The sequence below is a fragment of the Solea solea genome, chromosome 6 (genome assembly GCF_958295425.1).
Source record: "Solea solea chromosome 6, fSolSol10.1, whole genome shotgun sequence".
Classification (NCBI taxonomy): Eukaryota; Metazoa; Chordata; class Actinopteri; order Pleuronectiformes; family Soleidae; genus Solea; species Solea solea.
In genome coordinates, this window is record NC_081139.1 from 13,064,076 (window position 1) to 13,086,386 (window position 22,311).

Sequence of the window (22,311 nt, forward strand, 5' to 3'; positions counted from 1 at the left end):
ACTCCTTCCTCGTGCGTGTACCTTGCTTGGTTTTATTTCTTGTCCTGTCCTACTTCCTGATTGTCTCCCCTGTCCTAATGCGATTCACCTGCGTCTTAAAAGTTTCACCGGTGTTTGATTATCACTGCCTCCCTGTCTATTTATTCTCTGTGCACCTTTATCCGATTGCAATCCAATCACAGGAAACACATTTTAATGTGAAGTGTAAAGGGGGTTGGTTCAGTGTGTTCCTGTTGTTTCTGGGCATTGTGGTTCTTGTGTGAGTTCTGCTACTTCTGTTGACCAATATTGTCATTGAACCCGGGGATTTTATAATAACTGGGACTGAAATTGGTCTGATAAATATTTAGCGATTTGTTAAAGGGGGTTTGTTTATGCCAACAATTTGATGCTCACCCTTTTATGTGTACAGCTGAACTTTTGTTCTCTCATACTTGTCATTGTTCACTCAAATGATCTTTGCTATTTGCGGTTGTTGTTGTGTTTTTTGCCGACATCACTAAAGACGTTCTCGTTTCATTCACACGGCGGAACGACTAAATAACAGCAACGTGATACATGAAAAATGAACCTGAGTCACAAATATGCTTAAATACCTTTATTTTTATTGTCTCACCATAAATGGAGACGTAAGATTGGGAACCCAGAGTTACAATACAGTATAAAAATAAGTTAAAACGAAAGAAAAAGCTATGACAGGAAAAGAAAACATCAACTTCCCCTGCATGTGTTTAAGAGATCAAACAAGGCCCTGCTTAGTTCATCCTTCTGTGCCACACACATCCACATGGCAAAGACTGTGTGATGTGCATTTACAACACATTTTTCTTCAAATAATTTTGTCCCATTCTGCTCTAAGAATGACTACATTTATGTTCTGCAATCTCCGACACATTGTCCAACATTAACTGATAATGTTCTAGAATGATAGAGGAAAAGAGGAAAATGATTTTGTAGATTTTTGGATACTTTGTTCTATAATATTAATATTATGCTCTAAAATGTCCAGGACAAATATAAGCATGTTAACAATTCCCAACATGCTCAGGTCTCCCCCCCTTACATCTGTGTCACTCTCTGGTGCAGGAGGTCCAGTTGCAGGGCAACCTCGCTGGGCAGGTCGTCGTTCACCTGTGAGGTGAAGTACTGTCTCACCTCTTCCACCTCCTTCTGCCAAAACCCTTGATCCAGAGAGAACAGCTCGTCCAGGTTGACATTGCCCTGCAGACCCTGGAGGTTCAGGGAGTCCTGGGAAGGCAGGTAGCCCACGGCTGAGGGCGCGGCACAGGCCTCGCCGTTCACCCGCCTGAACATCCAGTCCAGAATGCGGATATTGTCACCAAAACCGGGCCAGAGGAAGCCGGCGGTGGGGCTTTTGCGGAACCAGTTGACATGGAAAATTTTGGGAAGCTTGGCGCCGGGGTGGTCAGCCATGCTCAGCCAATGAGAGAGGTACTGTCCAAAGTTGTAGCCAAAGAAGGGCCGCATGGCGAATGGATCATTCATGATGGCCTTTCCTGGAGCAAAAGACAAGGCAAAGATAAGACAGGAGTATTTTTTAGTTCACTTCTGTGATACAGATGCAGAGCTAATATTTAGCCAAGCAAGGCTTTGATTCCTAAGATAATATGATAATTAAATCTAGAAATATCTTGTCAGTTGAAGGATTCTGACCTCTGTATTCAGCTGCGGCAGTGGCCTCTGATCTCATGGCTGCTCCAACAAACACGCCATGCTGCCAGCTGAAAGCCTCATACACCAGTGGGACACCTGAAGTGAAGCAAGTGAGTAAAATGTTAGATTAGTCAGTCTGATTGACTCGCATGTATCTTCTATCACTCTTTTCGGCAACTTGTCTTCTACCAATGCCCAGGGTTCTCACCTTCTGGTCTGCGTCCTCCAAAGATGATGGCTTCGATGGGAACGCCTTCTGGAGATTCCCACTGTGGGTCAATGATGGGACATTGTCCGGCCGGAGTGCAGAAACGAGAGTTGGGATGAGCACAGGGTTCATCTGAGAAAGAGGAAGAGAGGAGGGTAAGCTCTACTTACTCATACAACTGACTCGTAGAACCCGCACAAGATTTCCAATGTGCCTGGACTGTCTGTTTAAGCACAAATGGCAAATAAAAACCTTGAACTTTGAACCTTGAACCTCATTCTTGTCCTGACCCTTTAAATCTATTATTTCCATTGAGTAATAAAAACAGAACTAAAGAACAGGAACAACTCTTACCATCGTCTGAGTTCCAGGGCTGGTTCTTCCAAGATGTGACGGTGACTCCCTCAGGCAGCGACTCGTCCATTCCCTCCCAGTACACACCACCATCGCTGGTCTCTGCAACATTGGTGAAGATGGTGTTCTTGACAATGGTTGCCATGGCATTTGGGTTCGTTTTAGCTGAGGTTCCAGGTGCGACGCCAAAAAAGCCATTCTCTGGGTTGATGGCGCGCAGGTTTCCTGTTGAATGAGAAGAAAGTAGAGAGTGGAAAAGAGCTTAGAAATGCCCTGTGACTTTGTATTGAGGCTCATATTCTTTTAGTTTAATTATATAAACATTTGTTTTTTCCTTATCTCACCTTCGTCATCAAACTTCATCCAGGCAATGTCGTCCCCCACACACTCAACCTTCCAGCCGGGCAGCGTGGGATTGAGCATGGCAAGGTTCGTTTTCCCGCAGGCGCTGGGAAAGGCTGCCACCATGTACTTCTTCTCTCCAGCTGGGTTAGTGACACCCAGGATCTAAACACAAGGAATATTTGGTTTGATTACAATGCATAGGTCATTATCAGAGGGACTTACAGTATGACGAGTTTATGGATAAAAATCACTTTCTTCCTTTCCTTACCAGCATGTGCTCAGCTAGCCAACCCTCCTCCTTGGCGATACGTGAGGCGATTCGCAAAGCAAAGCATTTCTTCCCCAGGAGGGAGTTTCCTCCGTAACCACTACCAAAGGAGACGATCTGCCTGCTGTCTGGAATGTGGGCAATCAATATCTGCTCAGGGTTACAGGGCCAGTTGTTTACCAGTGGCTCTGAAAGAGGAGTCAGGAGTTGGTTAATATGAATCAAAGGGGGCGGTTTTAAAAGCACCATAATGTGAAGCAGTGATAATATTAGGAGACATTTTTGACATACTCTTGAGTGGCAGAGGACATCCGACAGAATGCAAACAGCGCACAAACTCTCCGTTTCCCAGAGCCGACAGCACAGCTTTCCCCATGCGGGTCATCACCCTCATACTGGCCACCACGTAGGGAGAATCAGTCAGCTCCACTCCAATCTTTGAGAGGGGGGAACCCACTGGACCCATACTGAAGGGAATGACATACATGGTCCGACCTGAGGACAGAGCGTTGGAGATATCAACAATGAGTAATAGTTAGTGAACTGCAATTTCTAAAACTGAGTCTAGTATTGATGTTTTTTCTTAAATAGATTTTCTGGCTTTTGCTTTTGTTTCTTCATTCATTCCTTAATTCTATGAATTATGGGTTTAATCAAATCAAACGTCTTCCTCTGTGGTACCTTTCATGCAACCAGGGAACCGCTGATCCATGGCTTTGTTGAAGTCCTGCTGGGACATCCAGCGGCCCAGCTGGCTGACTCCACCTCCCTGAGGCATGGGCACCGTGTCCCTCGGGTCCTTGGTCACAATCACCGTCTTGCTTTCCACGCGGGCCACGTCCCTTGGATCGGTCCTAGCCAACCAGCTGCAGCAGGAGGACAAGGGGGCAAGAGGGAGAAAGATGTAAAATAGATGATGTTATTTTGGTGATAAATACAAAAAACTCAAAAGACTACACAATTCACTTCACCAATCCTCCAGTAAACAATAACCAAAATAACACTTTAATTGTTGTTCACTTTTACTCTGTCGAACCAATTTAAAGCCTATAAGTGAGCCTTGTTATGAATGTGTAACAGCTGATGGCGAGCAGGTTTCTGTATCTGTGTCGTGACTGTACAAGCAGGACTAACTGGTTTGAGAGAATGGAGACCTTTTCACTGGTATGTTGTTTACTACATAGTCATTGATGATTGAATGCTGATGCATGGTGTGCAGTCAGAGTGTTTTACATAATAGATCAGTCACTTTAAGTCATAATGCTTTAAAATCCAACTAAGGTGCTGGTGCTGAGTAGACAGAGAATCAGGCTGTCATCCGTAAAGACTCTTTAATGCCAACCCACCAGTTTTCATATTTGCTGAGCTTCTTGATCAACCCCTGCTCCTCCAGCTGGGTCAGGATAGCATGGTTCTCCTCATCCGAGCCGTCGCAGATGTGGACGGATTCTGGTTGGCACAGAGTCACGTTGGCCTCCACAAACTCTCTAATAGCTGGGCTGAGGGTGCTGAGGTCGCCCTGCAGGACTCTGGGTCCACCCTGTTTCCTGGACTGGAGCTGAGGAGGCATGGTGCTGCTGGTCTGGAAAGGTGAAGAGGCAGTGTATGGAGAGAGCGAGGGAAGGATGGAAAAGAGAGGCTAGAGAGGTAGAGGGTGGGGAAGGAGAGAGAGAGAGAGAGACATGCAGGTGAAGAGGAGAGGGGAGAAGGGGTGGAGAGATGGGAAATCGAGAAGTTAGATGAGAAACAAAAAAAAATACATACTGTATATGATTTTAGATGTTTCTTAGATTTAATCTGGTTTTTGTATTACAATTTTGAAGGAATTGCTGCAGCCTGCAGGTCAAACTGGCACAACAGTTACCTTCAGTAGTTCAGTAGAGCAGCGAGTGCTTTAGCTTGTCCTCATCAGCTGAGGGGGGTCTCTGTTGGCTGTTCCCAAGGAAGAGCTGAGGTTCCTTCTCGGTGGTTGAGGTTGTATCTGCTGGAGCAGTGCATGCTCCTTTTATACTCTAGGATGTCAGAGGTAAGAGAGGAGTGGGGGGTGAAGGGGGAGGAGGGTGCGTGAGGGGTGTGTATCTGTGAGTCGGGAGTATGTGCAGCTGGAGGTTATTTACATGAACCATTTGTTCTTTTACGCATTTGAAAAACACGACAGTGAATGATTAATAAGCAAGTAATGTCATCTTCACGTAACTGGTTTCCTCTGCCTGTCAGCTGATAATGACAGCTGTGTACTCCAGCTCTCGCGGTAATTGTACAGTTGTTATACCAGTGTCAGTGGAACTTTAAAAAACATCAAATTTCCAATTTTAAATTGAAAAGAAAAATGAAACAACATAATTTTCTTGCAATGTAAAAGAACAATTTTTATTTTATTTATGTATTTAGAAATAGGGACACTCCATATTATTCTATATACATGTGTATATATACAGCATATATACATATGTGTGTGTTTATAAATGTGCAAATATGACAGATATTTGAATAGCACGAGGCTAGTTTCCATCTGTTTCCATGTGTTTGCTTTTTTCAGTGTACTGTTTCAATAAAAAATTCCCTCCCTCTTCAAAAAAAATAATTATCATGTCCAGCTTTGTCCATCTCTGTGTCCTCTTGCAGCAGCCGGTGTTGAACTTTGACCCACGTCACCAAATGATGAAAGTTTGACACTTTCAGGCGTGTGTGTGACATGGACAGGTCCATGGCTGACGCACTTCTCATTGGCTAGTCCACAGAGGCTCGCCATGGGATCAAAGGTCAGTGTGTGTGTGTGTGTGTGTGTGTGGGAAGACAGATGTTTTTTCTGCAAAGTTGCAGAAGAATTATTTATGATGTAATAGAGACTTTTCATTTATGGTAATATTTCCTGAAATCATGTTTTTTTCTACAGCATCAATTGCCACGTCCTCATAACTCCTTAACAATTTGCAACAAATCTTCTGATGTCTGGTCTCCAGAGTAAGAATTCTGCCCCAGATATTTTGTGAATTACATGAAATGAGTTGAAATGTTGATATGATGACACAAAACATCATATTACAGCTTTCATGTATTAAAGTATAAATGGTATGCTTCCCATCATTTGCGGGAAAAGTAAAAACAAGTTTTTCTGGGTAACCTAGTGTCTTTCAGTGTCTTTTTTAAAAAAAACAAAACGATAAAAAACCACAAGATTTGCTCACCAAGCTAGATTTATGCAATTTATTTTATTTATTGTGACACAATGTTAAAATATATGAATATTTTATCACAATTATCACATTATATTCACAAATCTAGTTTAATGTGTTTTTGTTACAGCATTATTGCTTCCTATTCGTCTGGCTGCTTTTAATTTGTCATCTTTTGCAACTCAGAGTTAACTGCACATTAAAAGTTACATCACAACCTCTATATAACTCTGGTGTTTTATGAACAATATTCTGACTTGTTCAGTGCTCTGTCAGCAATTGTCAAAGCCGCTGAACTTAATCAGAATCAGAATACTTTATTAATCCCTTGGGGGAAATTGTTTAAATGTCACTTATGTTATAGCCTCGCTTTTATGTCACAATTTAATGGTTTTATGACAACTTAACTTATCATCATCATCAAATCATCATTTGTTTCATATATTGTGTTTTTAAAATGTTGGGGCAATTTTCTTTCACTTATTATTGCTTTTATTCAGTTTATCATTCATTTAATTAATTTTTTTCTACTCTTTCTGACTTTATTTTGATATAGTTTTTTTTTCTAAAAATTTTGATTAATTGATTGCGTTTTTGTTCCAGTTAAAACATCCTATGTGTCGTGCAGTTACCTGTAAATAACTTCCATGAACACACTTCCTCGCACAAAAACACTGATACAGCAGAGCTGACTGAACGACATCAACACAACTTGCTCAACAACAACTGATAATGTTATTGAGTGTGTCTGTGTGTCGAGCGTCTCACCTGGTGCCGTAACGTTGTTTCAGTGAAAAGTGTGACATTATTTTCCTTCTCCTGACATAACAGATACATCTATCACTACTTCCTGTTTCTGAAAGTTAAAATTCTCAACCCAAAAAGTGGAAAATGTGCTGAACTATGTGTTCTCTTCTCGTGTTATCACCATGTACATCGTGTTACGTGAGAACAAAATGTGTTGCATTGATGTATATGTTTAACCTGAGTTTATATATATTGGAATCTTCAGAGTAGAATATAAACCGGCACAGGAAGATATGTTATCTTTACTGTTGACTGTTGTTTTGCAGGTTTTCAGCGGGTGAAGCACTTTGACGTCATTATATGTAAAGTGCAGGACAGCGCGGAAACAAGAGGAACTTTGAACTGTCATAAAGAACTTTGAGCTGTGATTAGGAACTTTGAACTGTGGAGGGCAGCCTTACACACCTGTCAGTGAACATTATCTTGAGAAGAAGATAAAGAAGAGTAAGACGAGATGGTGGAAAAGACACTCGTCAATAGTCGAAATGAGACTTTTCTTTTTTCTTGATCATCCAGAGATGATATAAGCAAAAAAATAAACATGCCTATTCAACTCTCTTAAAGCTGCAGTGCGTAACTATTAGTGAGTTTGCATGTTTCTGCCTGTATGTGTGTGACTTTTCTCTGAGTTCTCCGGTTTCCTCCCACATGTCCAAAAACATGCAAATGCGGTTAACTGGACACTCTAAATCAGTGTTTCCCAACCCAGGTCCTCAGGGAACACTGCGCTGCATGTTTTAGATGTCGCCCTGCTCCAACACACCTGATTCAAATGGTCAGCTCGTCATCAAGCTTTGCAGAAGCCTGATAACGAGCCATTAATTTGAATCAGGTGTGTTGTAGCAGGGCAACATCTAAAACATGAGGCTTGGGAAATTGCTCGTATTGTGTGAGTGAATGGTTGTTTGTCTCTATACGTTGGCCCTGTCGCCCCAATGTCAGCCAGGATTGGCACCAGCAGCCCCAAGACCCTAATGTCAAATTCGTAACACTATTTGTATGCTGCGTCCTTTATCTGAGAAGAGGCTCTGTTTTCAGGCGGCTCTTACTCAGACATGACAGAGGGAGTGCTTGTGTGTATACAGTGGTCGCGCAGTGAGAAAAAAGCATTTATCCCATCAAATTACCAAACAGCCAGGGGTATTTTTGAGCAGTAGAATTCAGGTAAGTGAAGTTGCTCAGTCTTCATGGATTAAAAGTGCACCTCAGTGAACACTGGTAGCCTACTGTTGATTTTTGCAGACGCTTTTCCTGACACCACAGTAGTGTAAACAAGGTGACTTACATGATGTGGATAGTTGTGGACTTTGCTTTGTATCAGACTTTAGTGAAGGTGTGCCACTCATTGATTTGATCTGTGGCATGCATGGATTAGAAGTTACAGTAAACAACAGTGGAGGTAAAAGTACCAAATGTGCTGAGGCAAAGCCCAATGACATACAGAGAAATGGCATCATTCATGACGTTCATGAAAAAACATCCCACTGTCCGAAGACAGATCCTGGGAAAAGCATGAAATCTGAATAGTCATCTCCCAGATTTGGAAACTACATTTTCTTTGTTTTTATGTAAAGAATGGAAAAGGAACAAAAGTGACACTTATTAACAGCAATATTAACTTAAGTAAAGAATATTATACTTTTAATCAATAGCAAATTTGGAGTGAATTTGTTGTGGTTGTCAGTAGTGACGTGGTAAGATGTTATCCGGTTATGTGCAAACGGGTTGTGTTAATATTTTTAAGAAAAAGATGTTAATAAATCCCTTATGACATCCGCTCATACTATAAAATACTATAGTTTTACTGATAATTTTGTCAATATGTGTCTTTTTTTTATATGGCATGCAACACAAAGACAACTACTTTCACCTTCTTTCATCTGTCTGTGTTAAAGAACTTTGACTTCAGACTTCAAAAGTTGATTGGGGACAAGTTCAAACTGTGAAGAGGATCATTGCACCTCTCAGTGTACGGAAGAAATAACTTTGAATAGAGTTTCCCTTGAATAGAGCGCCACCCTCTGTTTCTACACTATATTGCACGCCAGTCACTTCATGAAAATAAAATGTACTTGGATGCATTATTGTCTCTGAAAATAGAGGCATGTTTCCCTGTTTGCCAAGAGTAAACTAAGACTTTCTATTAACTATTGTTATTATCTTAAAGTGATATGTGTTTTCGCAAATAAATACAATATCCGTGAAGCATAGGTAAGAGTTTTTTCCAGACCTTTTGATAAAAAATTATTCAAAGCAGGCTTAAGTTTGGTTAGTTTGACTTTACTTGAGAAGAACTTGAGGAGAATCTGTTGATATATATATATATACATCCATATATGTGTGTGTATATATGCCTGTTTTTTGTGAAAATTATCCAAAATGTCATTTTATAAACGGTTTATAAACAGAAAAATTCTACTCTTTAAATATGTTTGTAGTGTTTAGCCATTTATTTCATGCTATACGCGACGCCTGATGCACAAAAATGATGGAAAATTCAATTATAAAAAAGCTTGTAGTCATTGTTTACTGTAATATGTGTCTAGTTTGGTCAGTACGAGCACCAATCAAGTGGAATAACAATACGTGTTATTTCATATAATTTGAAAATAAAAGTGTTTGTTTTGACATGGAATGTATTATGATGCAAAATGAATATAGTAATACATACAAACATGTAGAAATAGCTCATTATAACTTGATATTAAGTGGTGGGCCACATGAAATTGATGTGGCCCACCACATCAATTTCATGTTTCATTATCTAGCAAATGATTGCTAGATAATCTAGCAATCATTTCTAATCAGTGGCCTAAAGAGCTTTATGCAACGAGTATGGCTGGGGGGAAAAAGAACAAACGACCCCTCTGGTGGTTTCATCTCACCATCATCATGGTAACCACCCCCCGCCATTACCACCAGAGAAGAGATGTGTGTCAGGGAATTCCATCTCCATGACGACAACAAACAGGTCTGTCAGTGTGTCTTACACACAGGTGAAACATTAGCTGCACTGAGAGAGCGAGACCAAACACACACACACACAAACACACTGGTCAGGACAGATGGCAGAGTCTGAGCGAACATCTGAACCCATCAACTTTGTGCATCAGGATGAAATCTGGTAAATCTTAACTTAACCTTGTGTTTATTCTGATAGGTTTCTTATGTTTAAACAATAATTAATAGTATTGTTGGAATCTACAAGTGAGTCTTTGTGATGTCATGTAACAGCTGAAGAATATTTTATATCATCATTAGGTTTTTCTTGATTCAATTATGTTTCCTCTTGTTTTTTTCTCATTATTTTCCAGGTAATGCAGCTATATAGCTTTATATAATAAGTAAATAAAGCTGTGCAAAATGTTGGTACATCTTCAGAAGGACTTTTAAGACAGAGAAAGAAAAAGAGCAAATGTTCTCATGGCAGTGGTTATTGCCTGAGGGGGTAGCAGCCTGTTTCATGCATGATTTCCATCTGTGTGTAGGAAAGCGCATGTAAAGCTGGAGAAGGATTCAGCTGAGATCTGGCCCAACAAGTGGGGCTTCCTGACTGAGGTCTACAAGGAGGTAAAAGCACACACACATACTGTAGCAGAAGGAGATTTAAGAAGTCCTTAAATGTTTCAGTCACACAACACAACAATTCAAAATAATATGCATTGAAAGGTAATATGTGTGTGTGTGCTAATTATACAGTGCTACAGTATACTTTACTGCTGTTATGTCAAACTTCACATGCAGACCAGGTCAGGCTGCAGTGAAAACGCGAACAGACATATTTTGTAAAAACACCTCTGTCCTTCCTTACTATATTTGCAAGACACACAATTGCGCGCCCCTTCCCCAACATCATATAAACACTTGTAATATCACCCACCTGTTTAATGTAAACTACTGCTGAATGGCTGCTGTGCATCAATAACTTAATGTACTATTCCTTTATACCCAATTTTAGTCAATTAAGTCGATACAGCTGGAAAATAACCACATGTTGATTTAAGTTTCCATTTGGGTTGTAGTGGAGCGGATGTAAAAAAAGACAGTTCATAACTACTCTGACAGCTCCAGTCTCTCGCTTGTGCCTTTGTATTTTTTCGTGGCTGGAATTAAACTTAAGTGTTTTACCAAACCTCATCTGTTGCTTGTGTTTCAGTACAAGACGGAGAATATGAGGCTGAAGGAAGCAGAGAGAGCGGAGCCACAACCTGTGACCCCTCCAGACAAATACATCCACGTAGGACATCTATCTATCTATCTATCTATCTATCTATCTATCCATCCATCCATCCATTTTGTTTCATCCTCTAGGTTGGCCCCTCCCCCCCAATTCCTCGGACAACTCAGGCCCTGATTGGTTGGCGCTCGGGTCACTCACATTTACAGCTGGATAAGTATGGCGTGGTGCATCATGGGAGGCGTAGTTTTCTGAAGGAGCTGGGCTGGCCCTTTGACGCTTGTGGCTGATAGAGTGATAAAGTCCCCGGCGTCCACCACCGTCCTATTTTTTCGACCAGTCAATTATCAATCACATTGCAGAATTGAATGTGGATAAAAAAAAGGTGGATTAAAAGTCAACTGCTGGAAGTCAACTGTGATATGACTATCATTTTACTGAGAAGTAACACATACATATCGATCATAGATATAACCCCTAAAGCAAATATTTATTGCTCATTGGTGAATACAAATAATGTAAAGGTACATTTCTCATGACGGTTATTTTATTCCTCTGCCTGGTTAGTACTAAAGGAGAAGTTGGGGGAAATCTTTGGTCCTTTGAAATGAAATAGTTTTAACAATTGCACTGCTCTGGGCCACCGAACGACTCATGGGTGAGTCACGCATGTTACGTAATCAATCTGACGTAGTGACATCACGAGGCCTGTCTGGAAAAGGCGGAAGACGGGACGAAAACAACAGCAACGGCGTCGTCAACTCCCGATAGTTGACGAACAGAAAAAAAGAGATAAGGCAGAGCCGATTGTCGAGTACCCGGCCGGTATCTTTTCGCACAGGTGTTAAGTTTGCGGTTCTTCTGTTGGTATTATTCACATTTACTCACACAATGTCGCTAATTGCTAAGATTTTCGGGACGGGAGGAAAGAATGCGAAAGCGCCCACTACCCAGGACGCTATCCAGAAACTCCGAGAGACCGAGGAGATGTTGGCCAAAAAACAGGATTTCCTGGAGAAGAAAATCGACCAGGAGCTCATGACCGCAAAGAAGAACGGCACGAAAAACAAACGAGGTGAGGAAACCCTCCATAAACACCCCGGTTTAACTGTATTAGGACAGTCCAATGAGTTTGTTGGTTAGCCCGTAGGCTAACAAGGGAACAAGGAAGTTGTTCGTGACAGGGTGTTAATCTCAACACGGGTCTGATTTCGTCATTAAATGTCTCCTTCAAAGGCAGCAACTACATGAATATAGTCAACAATTAAGCTGTTGAAATGACTATTAACACGCGGTTATTATTACTACACGACGGCAGTGGGCCTGGGGAAGTCAAATAAAGTCGGGAACTTTATAAAAGTGTTGGATGTCTTTCAACCGACCGTCCTGTATGCGAACGGTGTAGCGTAACGTATCATGTTATTACACCAACTATTAACACATGTATATGTATATGCCCTTTTTGTTGTCATTTTATGTCAACATATTCTAAGTTCTTGTTAATTAAGTAGCTTTACGTTGAGTCTTTCGGTTAGCTTGACAGTTAGCTGAACAGTTAGCTTTAGTTTTTCTAAAGGGTAAGTCCCTGTTGACATACGACCACGTAAAAGCTTGTTTCATGACAGATACATCTCTGAAGGGATTTAAAATGCGTTGTAAATGATTATTTCCGTCACACAACCACATAAACATGTACTTTGTTTAACGGGTTGACACCTTTTGGTCTACCAGTCCAAACAAAAATGTCAACTGGATGTGTCATGTCAACATGTCCCCTTGTTGAGAACCACACATTTGATTAAGTTTATTCCTCAGTTTATGCCTTTATGCCTCATTTTAGACCATTTATGAACTATAAAGCTCTTAACAGCACATTTGTGTTGAGTCATTTCAAAGACATAATTCTCCAACTGCAATAAATGTTGAAGAAATAACAGCCCAAACAAGTCAGCTTAAATGGTTTTGCTGATTTTATCAAAAATGTTTGTGTGTGAATAATGAAGCATGCAATATATAGGATTTTTGAATCGTGTCAGCTTCATTTTTATCTGTCTGATATCAATTCCTATCCCTAATTCTGGAACACGTAAGCATTGCGGTCTTCATTTTCCTTGTACTGAGGCATGTTATGTTGTTTCTGCCATCTGCATATTGAAAAGAAACCCAGTGTAATGACGAGAAGGTTTTTTAATCACTTGTTGAAATAAATATGTGTTGCATAAATATATATGGGGGACAATCTAAACAACAAAATATTAAGTTATATTTTGTGTGGCAGTATTATTATTATTTGAGACACCAAGTATCGTTTTTCCCAGCATATAATTGCTTAACTGATGTTACAAATAACCATTAAACTTTTTTTGGATTAGCATAAAATAATCTATTGACGTTTCAGTCCAATAGATGGTGCCAAGTGCTCACTCTCACTAGAGCTGTTGTGTGAGTGTATCGCAATATCGTGATAATATCACATTGTGGTGTCTCTGGTGATTCCCACCCCAATATATAAATATTTATATAGAAAATAATAAAAATAAATAAATAAATATATGTACATATATAACCTATGTAATATATTTAAGTAGTTATGAGACTGTGACTGGAGACATAAATGCTGCAGTTATTGCTTTGTCATGTTAGATGAGCTGTAACCCTTCTCTTTCCTTGAGGGTTGAAGCATGTGTAACCAGTGGAGCAGACATCCAATTGTAAGACTTAAATTTGTTACACACTGCCTCTCAGCCAGAGCATGCTGTGTTAAAGTCCCTGTTGAACCAAACGTCTATGTCTGTTTTGTTTTTCTCTACTTTGGGCAGGGCTTGGCATTCTAACATAAGCTAAGCAACCCTCTGAAGTACAACCAGCTGGTATTTTTCATGACACTTACTCTACATCTCAGCATCATTTTCTCTTAGCTTCAGCCGTGACTGTGGCAAGGGTTTTTGGTCAGCTTTTCCAGGACCCACCACTCTGCGTCAATTTGGTCTGGACAGGGTGTGTATTTATGGTTTTTAAGAGCTCACTATATAACTATGCCAAGGTCCATCACTGTTGATGTTCTGTGTCCATTTAGTTACTCAGAAAAAAAAACTATGATGAACTCCCCAGTGAGTTGTATCAAATCTTTGTTAACCTGAACTGTAATAACTTCAAGGATATTTTACTGTATGTTAGTGCTAACTTTATTAATCACCAAAGGGGGTATTAGTTATGTTAACTAAAAAACTAGGTAGGACAGTAATACATTGATAATAAATACAAGATAAATGCACATATTTGTTATAAACACAATTTTAGAAATCACCTCATGACAGTAGGTGGGAGGCAGTTAAGACACTCGGTATGCAGTTTAATAATTCATGCAAATTGATAGTTGAATGATTCTATAAAATCCAAGACAAAGAAGTATTTTTTCTATCATTTGCTTTAATAGCAGTATAGGAGGGTTCGATATAATAAGCCACCAGTACAGTTGACCATATTTTTTTGGTAACTGTTAATGTAACATAAATATTACATGACTGCACTTCATAGCCTGAGTAAACCAGCTGTGGTTCCATCCCAAGAGAAAAAAACACAAATAATCAGAGTGCAACCCTTGTGCACCCAGCTTTTCAACATTGTTCTTCCAATCAGTTGGCCATCCTTAGTTGGGAAATGGATGATATGCTCAAAATCGATAATATTCCTTGAATGAATTAAACACAGGCATGTAGGAATCACTGGGAAGAACATGGTGGTTGAACAATGTGGTAACTTGATTTTAAAACAACTGTGCTTGCTTGTGTTTGTGCCGAATGGAAATGTCAAGGGTTTATCAAACCATCTGTTCATCTAACTTGTAAAACCGTTTCGTCACAGTCTTAGGTACATGTCCTACACAAACCCAAGTGGTAGACCACCCCTGCAGCTGATGTCTTCTGATCCACTGTAGTTTCACTGTTATCCAATTTGTTGTTATTGAGTATTTGCTGATCACATTAATTTTTTTAACTGGTAAAATCATCTGTCCTGTAATAGCAGTGTATGCATAGTTGATTAATTCATTTAGCCCCTCTCTCTTTCTCTGCGTATCTGTCATTTGCTTTGATAAACAGACACACGCCACAACATACACACATTAACAACAAACACATCTGTCAGACTAGTTAAGGGTGTATATTAAAATACAGCCATGACCCTCATATTTCTCTAAAATGACACACATATTGCACTGGTCAGAATCTCTCAAGCTGAATTGCTTTGTATTGCTGCTGAGGTTGCTGAATGGGCACTGGAAAACAGTAGGACAAAGGGGTCACAGAGTCATAGGCATTTTGTGAAATTAGTTTAGGGGAGGCATTTCAAATGTAGTTTTTCAGTCTAAGTAATCTGATCATCATTTGTGTTGTGTAACAATGTTATCAGTCCAGGAATAGAGCCAGTCAATGATATAATCTTATTAAACTGGCACTGTCAGCTGCTGTGTGGCCCCTGGTGGACCAGACCAACGACCACATATGTGACCAATTTTGAATCAAATTGGTTTTGTGAGGACATTTTGACCTTGTGAGAACATTCATGTCCTAATCATAGGGTTTGATCTTGGCACTATGATGAAGTTCACTCTGACTACTTCTCCACCAAACATGCTGTATGACTCAGCAGGTTGAGGTCTTGAAGTGAATTTTCCTTGTCAGCATCATAGGGGAATTCCCTGTTTTTAAATTTGACTCAGACCTACGTGGGGAAAAAAAAAACTGTTTGAGATTTCAATGCCATGTTGAGGTTTTTCAAATCTTTCATAGACATAGTATAGGTCGACACCAGCTATCAAGCACACTGGTGTCCACTTATAAGAGCTGTGCTTTGTCGTCTATTTTCCTCTAAATTGAACATAATTTTACAAAATTGACATTTGCTATTGAAGAAAACCCAAAACTAGTGGTTGAGACCATTAAAAAATGTTTACTGTTGCTGTAAATCTTCCTTTCAATGTAGATATATGGTGTAAATAGGAAATGATTTGATTAAGGAGAAGTCTTATCATACTGCTGCTATCACTAAAGGCCAAAGTCCGCTGAAGATAGACAATCAACAATTCAATTTCTATGGCTGACATCTTCTCAATTTCCGATCAATGTCCACTTGAAGTTTTTCAGAAGCGCATCTCAAAGACACAAAATGTATATTTTTTGTTATTGACCTATACTTCCATTAAAACCTTTCAAGTCATGTAAACCAAGTCACCTCATCATATTTGCTTTCTACTCAGCTTTATGTACACATCCCTTGGAAAGATTGCTGGTTGGCAACAACTGCCAACACTGTAAAGCAGCAAAAACAAAATATTTGGGTCTAAAAAGAGTCTAAAAGTTAACAAAAATCTGAGATTTACAGAAACAGATTAGTAAACTGACTTTAAACTAACTTTGTCTCGTCCTGTCTTTTTGTGTCTAGTGGCTCTACAGGCTTTGAAAAGAAAAAAGCGATATGAGAAGCAGCTGCATCAGATTGATGGGACATTGTCCACCATCGAGTTCCAGAGAGATGCATTGGAGAATGCCAACACCAACACAGAAGTGCTCAGGAACATGGGCTTTGCTGCTAAGGCTTTGCAGGCTGCACACCAAACCATGTAAGAGACATTTTCTTTAGTCTGTGCTGAGGTATTCAATATAAATATTGTGAGTTGTTGTACGCAGTATAATAAAATTAAGTTAAAAATTTAAAACTATGTTAATAGTGAGATATATCTAAAACTTGTCTCATCCAATTTCCTTATTTTCTAATTAAAAAATGTTTCTATCTGTTTGCATTTTACATGTTGTCTCTCTGTGTTTTTCCTTTTCTCAGCGACGTAGACAATGTCCACGATTTGATGGACGATATTACAGAGCAGCAAGAATTAGCACAGGAAATATCAGATGCCATTTCCAGACCAGTCGGCTTTGGTGAAGACTATGATGAGGTGAGAATTATAGCATTGTTCACCGGGTAGTACCAGTTCTGTGTGAACTGTGATGCATTTTATAATGTCATCAATGCGGACCTGGGGCCTCATGTGTAAACAGTGCATATGCACAAAAAGACGGCATGCGCTTGCTTTCACCCATGCATATGTAACGATGTACTCGCAGCTCAAATCCTCGAGCTGCTGTGAGAATTTGCAGAGCATTCCTCAAACTCTTGTCCAGCTCTGTCAGGTGGAGACACTGCAATATTAAGCTCTGAAACTTATCACAGTGTTTCAAAATAATAATATTAGTGTGTCAACAGTGACAAACAATACTGATACACCACGTAAATTTGATCTTATGTGGATTAGATCAGAGAGGGCATTGAAGAAGAAACTGATCCTGTGTGCGCGCACACACTCACACACTACATACTACAAGTGTGTGTTTGTGAGACTCACTTTGCTCACTGACATTGTAGATTGTTGAAATGATCTGTAAATTCAACTCGCATGGATAAGTCATTTCATCAATATTAAGAAGAGACCAGCCGCTGTGACCCTGACATTTGGTTCCTTTGCATTTATCACTAATTCCAAAAAAATATATTTTTTCAGATTTCTATGTCATAGATTAATGATGATGATTAATTTTTCTTTTAATTTCCCGCTGCATTTGTCATTGTTGAAGAAGGGCGTTTTAGAGTCATTTATATATCAATTTGTGGGTGGAAGAGGTGTGGGGTGTTACTCATTCACCTCCGCTCAGTTTCATGTTTGAGTGGATGTATAAAGAAAAGGTGCACAGGAATCTGATGCATTGATTATTTACTGTTCCTGCTATGCACATGTGTTTTAGGATGTGCTCATGGCTGAGCTAGAGGATCTGGAACAGGAAGAGCTCGACAAAAATCTTTTGGAAATCCAAGGAACTGAAGATGTCCCCCTGCCCAGCGTACCATCTACATCACTTCCAGCTAGACCAGGTAGACCATGTGGCACAGTCATTCCAGGACCTCATTTTTTTTTTTTTTAATTATGCTATTTATTTATTAAATGCTTGCTAAAAGTAGGTATCCTATCTGTGATATTTGTGTCCTACTGAAATGTAAGTGATTTTACTGTGATTTTAAAGAAGTGAAATTGTTAAATGGTTTCTTCCATGTGTGCTTTAATTTTATGATCTACTTCTGTTTGTTTTTTTAGCCAAGAAGGAGGAGGATGAGGATGACATGGCAGAACTTGAGGCCTGGGCAGCTAATTAGGCTAGCGTGCCATGCTAGCCAGCTAGCGCTCCTCTCCCATCTGTCTCTCTACTGCCAGACAGGTCTCATTCATCTGGAGGACAGACGGAGACTCTGGGCCACTGAGCTGGCTGCAGGCATGCTGCTCTTTCTTACAGTCGGCATCCCAATATCTAACCATACCCCGACCCTTAAGTATGCACTTGTGCAGATGTTTGCAACTCAAGATGATGTGACCTCCAGCTACTCTCTTCTAATTGATGTTACACTAAGCATCACTTTACTCTAGCCACACACTCCTCTGTTTCTAAAGGGCATACAGTGTAAAGTGTATAGTAAATATAATGCACTTAACATCCTGTGGTTATTTTTATTTTATTTTTGTTATCAAAATGCTCTTTAAGTAAAAGAGTGCTCAAGATTGTCACGTGCAAGTGCATACTTCGAGGGTAGGGTGTGTGGAGGAACATGACAATGGTTATTTCTTCAAGGAATCAAAAGATGTGTGGGAAGAAAATCAAAAAAAAATTAAGACGACGTGACCATTTCTCTGCTTCCTGTGTCGTCATGCAAACCTATATGTACACATCTCTGCTGAATCTCAACTGCAGCAACACAAAAAACATCAAAATAAATAAATATGAAAATGTAGGACTTTTCACTTTGAAATATCACTGTCAAATTTTAAAAGTAGATCCGTCCTAACCAAATAACTTTAAATGATAGCATCCAATGTCTGAGCCCTCTGTCAGCCGTATTGCCTCCATGCATATCCTTGTATAATTGGTATTGATTTGATTTTCTTGGTTTCCACTAATGACCTTTTTATATTATGGTCCATTCGTGTTATTTTTAACAACCTTTTGATCTCATTCACCCAAGCAATGGATTTTGTATGTTTTTTCTATGGCAAATGCCAATTATTTGCCAGATACTTTCGGCTGGTTTTCATCTTTTCCTCCATCTGTTCAATACAAAGCAAATTTGATTTTTTCAAATAAACCTTTAGATGGAAAAATTATTTTTTTATTACCTGACAACAAAATGTGCAAACTTAATTGGTCTAGCTAACAAGTCAATGCTTACTAAAATATGGCCGCCAGAGGGCACACTTGAATGCTTCTGTTGCTGCATTTGATATTACAAGGTGCCTGACACCTCAAGCGCCTTGTCTGACAGTGATGTACTCTTGAGAAATCCCTACACGGGCGAATTTAAATATAACAGTTGTGAATGCGTGCGATACTTTCTCAGTCTCTCGACACAGTGACCTCTTGTTAATACTAAAGATGGCAAGCTGGATTTTTTGTTTTGCTCTTCTGCTCCTGACTCACCTGTTGTGCAGAATTGGTTCAAACATTGAACAACAAACATGACACATGTTGTTCTTGTTCATGTTGAACGAATGATGTGAGTCTTCAGCTCCTGCTGCTGCTGCTTACGCTGTAGCCACACCTTCCTCCTCCCATCTGCACACACATTTATGCATGGATGCATTGGGGTCAGTGTAGAATAAAAAAAAAAAACTGGTTGAGAGTTTAATGTAAACATGACATGCATCAGGATATAAATGTACAATTCAAAAGGGTCATTATTTGACCCCAATGCATATATTTAGACAGACTATCAAATAGAGGTGTAGAATGCCAACTGATTTTTTCTTTTTTTCTTGTGTGTTTCACATCCAATATTACTCATGCTGTCTGGCTCTACAGAAAAGGTGTGACCAGTACACGGTTCTGCTCAGAGTGATACATACAGTTGGACATGGGAAATCTTCCTTGTGGCAACCATGTTGCTCTGTGACTGTTGTCATTGTCAGGTTGTACACACTTTATCTTAATAAAGTTGGGATCCAATGCAGGTGTCGGCATTGTTGCATCTTTACATACAAGAGGAATATTTTTTTTTCCCTTGTATTTGTCAGTCTGAGAACATCCTGAACTTGGTTGCATGTTCTGCTATTCAGGTTCCTTGTCCCCGACTCAAGCCAAGACACAACAACAACAACCAACAGCCACTAATCCTTGAAAGCAACAATACAAGATTAAGCCCAGTGTTTGTAGAAATGCTATTTAAAGGGTACTGGAGGTCGAGACTGGATTTGAAGAACCTTTAAAGCAATCTGACAAGGTGATGCTTCCACTGAGATGTGTTGTGTGTGTGTAATTTTTACATGAGGGATATCGATGTAATGCTCATTTATTGTCAAATCACAACTATTTTTACATTAAAGTGCTTTATTTCAACTGGTCCACAAAGTCTTGAAAACAAAGTGGTTTGCATCTGACTGACGGGATACAACGTATGAGGAAGATCACAAGTTCATTAAAATGAATTCAAATGTTTTAGAAACCTCAAATGAAAGTGTGTTAGTTGACAGTGGGACGTTTTGTACAGGTGGTCGCTACAATTCACCCGAGTGCACCTCCTTCCAGCACCAGGCTCATAACCCTACCATACTTAAGACTGTTGAGGAATCAGCCTGCTGTCGTCCTCTGAATCGTCTTAAATTAGCTGTAGTGTAGTGTTTCCACCAGTGAGCTAAGTTAAGCCTCCTTACTCAGCAGGAAAATGTATTTCACTCCCTGAAATTTTTGGAGGAAAGACCGGTAGCTACCTTTCCCAACTGGACAATGTTAACTGTTATTGTCATTTTTCTGTCACTTTCCAGTTTTGTTTGTGCATATATGTCTGTGTATGTGTTCACATAGCCGGTGGTGGTACGTAACACTGTGATAGTAAAAAAAGTACATGTGAAAATTGATAATTTGAATTAAGTACTTAAACGGAGTCTATAAAATAGTGTTTAGAAGTAACCGAATGTGAATTGTACAAACAATCAGAGATAAACTACATTTGCTGGGATAGTCTCTATAGTACAAATACTCGTATATTGCAGTGAGTGTAAACTGATAACTTCTAAAATTAGTGTCACGAAATGGATAACTTACATATCCACATCTGTGCTTAGGCTTCAATACACTGCCTTCACTTCTTTCAGAGAGTAGTTTCCTGTGTGTGTCCTGACTTTTCTTTTTCTTCATTCTGATTTTTAGTCACTGCTTCCCAAATTCCACACTGGTTTATTCCTGCTCATCTCAGGAAGCACCTGTCCATTACTCCTGCCACTGATTTATTGCATTTATGCATCACTATGTCCAAATTAGCAGTGAAAGAATGAGGTGGAGGACCTTTGCCCTCAGTTAGTCTGAGACCAGGTCCAGTGGGCTGGCAATGCCAAGGATGAGGTTTGTGAGAAGTTAAGGAGGCGTAATGGCTATTCTTAGTACAAACAAACACACAAATGTATATGTCAGCTACTTATCGCTGCTTTTATGGATGAAGAAGTTCGACCTAACAAAACATCCCCCTACAAAATTCATATAAATTATTAATTGACCAATCAAATCAATCAAGTGCTTATATAACACCTTCATAAAGGATAATTCAATTCAAAGTGGCTGGGATGGCTTAATGTACTTAATTATTATTGTATATACAGTATTATCTGCTTTACTTCATTGATACCCCCATCAGTGATGTTATTTGTTTGATCTTATCTGTTCGTCTGTAAGCATCATAACTCAAAAACTAAACAACCAATTTGGATCAAATTTTTGTTTGTTGGTTATGGGTCAAGGTAGAGATTATTAGATATTTGTGGTGATGCAAATACAGATCCATTGACAGTGTGGAAAACATCATAGTGGAGGTTTGACTGATTTCCCATATATCAAACACATTGATGCAGATGAGAATGCAAAGTGGTTTGCTGAAAAATCATAATTTGACTTTGACCACACAATGACTGTGCGTTTATTTATTTCAGTATTAATCTGTTTATTCAACAGCTAAGAACTGTCCCCTTAAGCCTGGACAACCTAGATCTGAGCCAAACCATAACCAGTTATGTAGCTGCCATTCCAGTTCATAAGGATTTCAATTTGTTTGTTGTACTTTTCTGGGAAACATGGGAAATGCTTCATTTGTACATCCATCCATCATCTACCGCTTTATCCTCCACCAGAGGGTCGCAGGGGTGCTGTGCTAATCTCAGCTGACATAGGGTTGATAGGCGGGGTACACCCTGGACAGTTCACCAGTCCATCACAGGGCC

At 39.6% G+C, this 22,311-nt stretch overlaps 3 protein-coding genes across 3 annotated transcripts; 2 read left to right on the forward strand and 1 right to left on the reverse strand.

The window, feature by feature from the left end:
* Nucleotides 1-583: 583 nt before the first annotated feature.
* Nucleotides 584-4,861, reverse strand: pck1 (phosphoenolpyruvate carboxykinase 1 (soluble)). The gene is made up of 10 exons (XM_058631051.1): nucleotides 4,714-4,861; nucleotides 4,196-4,488; nucleotides 3,531-3,715; nucleotides 3,141-3,344; nucleotides 2,850-3,037; nucleotides 2,581-2,743; nucleotides 2,237-2,461; nucleotides 1,883-2,014; nucleotides 1,675-1,770; nucleotides 584-1,517 (listed from the first exon to the last, which is right to left on the reverse strand). Exons 2-10 carry the CDS (start codon nucleotides 4,417-4,419, stop codon nucleotides 1,060-1,062), a joined length of 1,875 nt encoding a protein of 624 aa, XP_058487034.1. The 5' UTR covers nucleotides 4,420-4,488; nucleotides 4,714-4,861; the 3' UTR covers nucleotides 584-1,059.
* Nucleotides 4,862-9,871: 5,010 nt separating this feature from the next.
* On the forward strand, nucleotides 9,872-11,299 carry LOC131460585 (uncharacterized protein C20orf85-like). Its single transcript, XM_058631193.1, has 4 exons — nucleotides 9,872-9,956; nucleotides 10,321-10,402; nucleotides 10,989-11,069; nucleotides 11,144-11,299. Exons 1-4 carry the CDS (start codon nucleotides 9,898-9,900, stop codon nucleotides 11,297-11,299), a joined length of 378 nt encoding a protein of 125 aa, XP_058487176.1. The 5' UTR covers nucleotides 9,872-9,897.
* Nucleotides 11,300-11,713: 414 nt separating this feature from the next.
* LOC131460498 (charged multivesicular body protein 4b-like) lies at nucleotides 11,714-20,440 on the forward strand. The gene is made up of 5 exons (XM_058631052.1): nucleotides 11,714-12,084; nucleotides 16,452-16,629; nucleotides 16,848-16,962; nucleotides 17,807-17,933; nucleotides 18,154-20,440. Exons 1-5 carry the CDS (start codon nucleotides 11,901-11,903, stop codon nucleotides 18,210-18,212), a joined length of 663 nt encoding a protein of 220 aa, XP_058487035.1. The 5' UTR covers nucleotides 11,714-11,900; the 3' UTR covers nucleotides 18,213-20,440.
* Nucleotides 20,441-22,311: the final 1,871 nt, after the last annotated feature.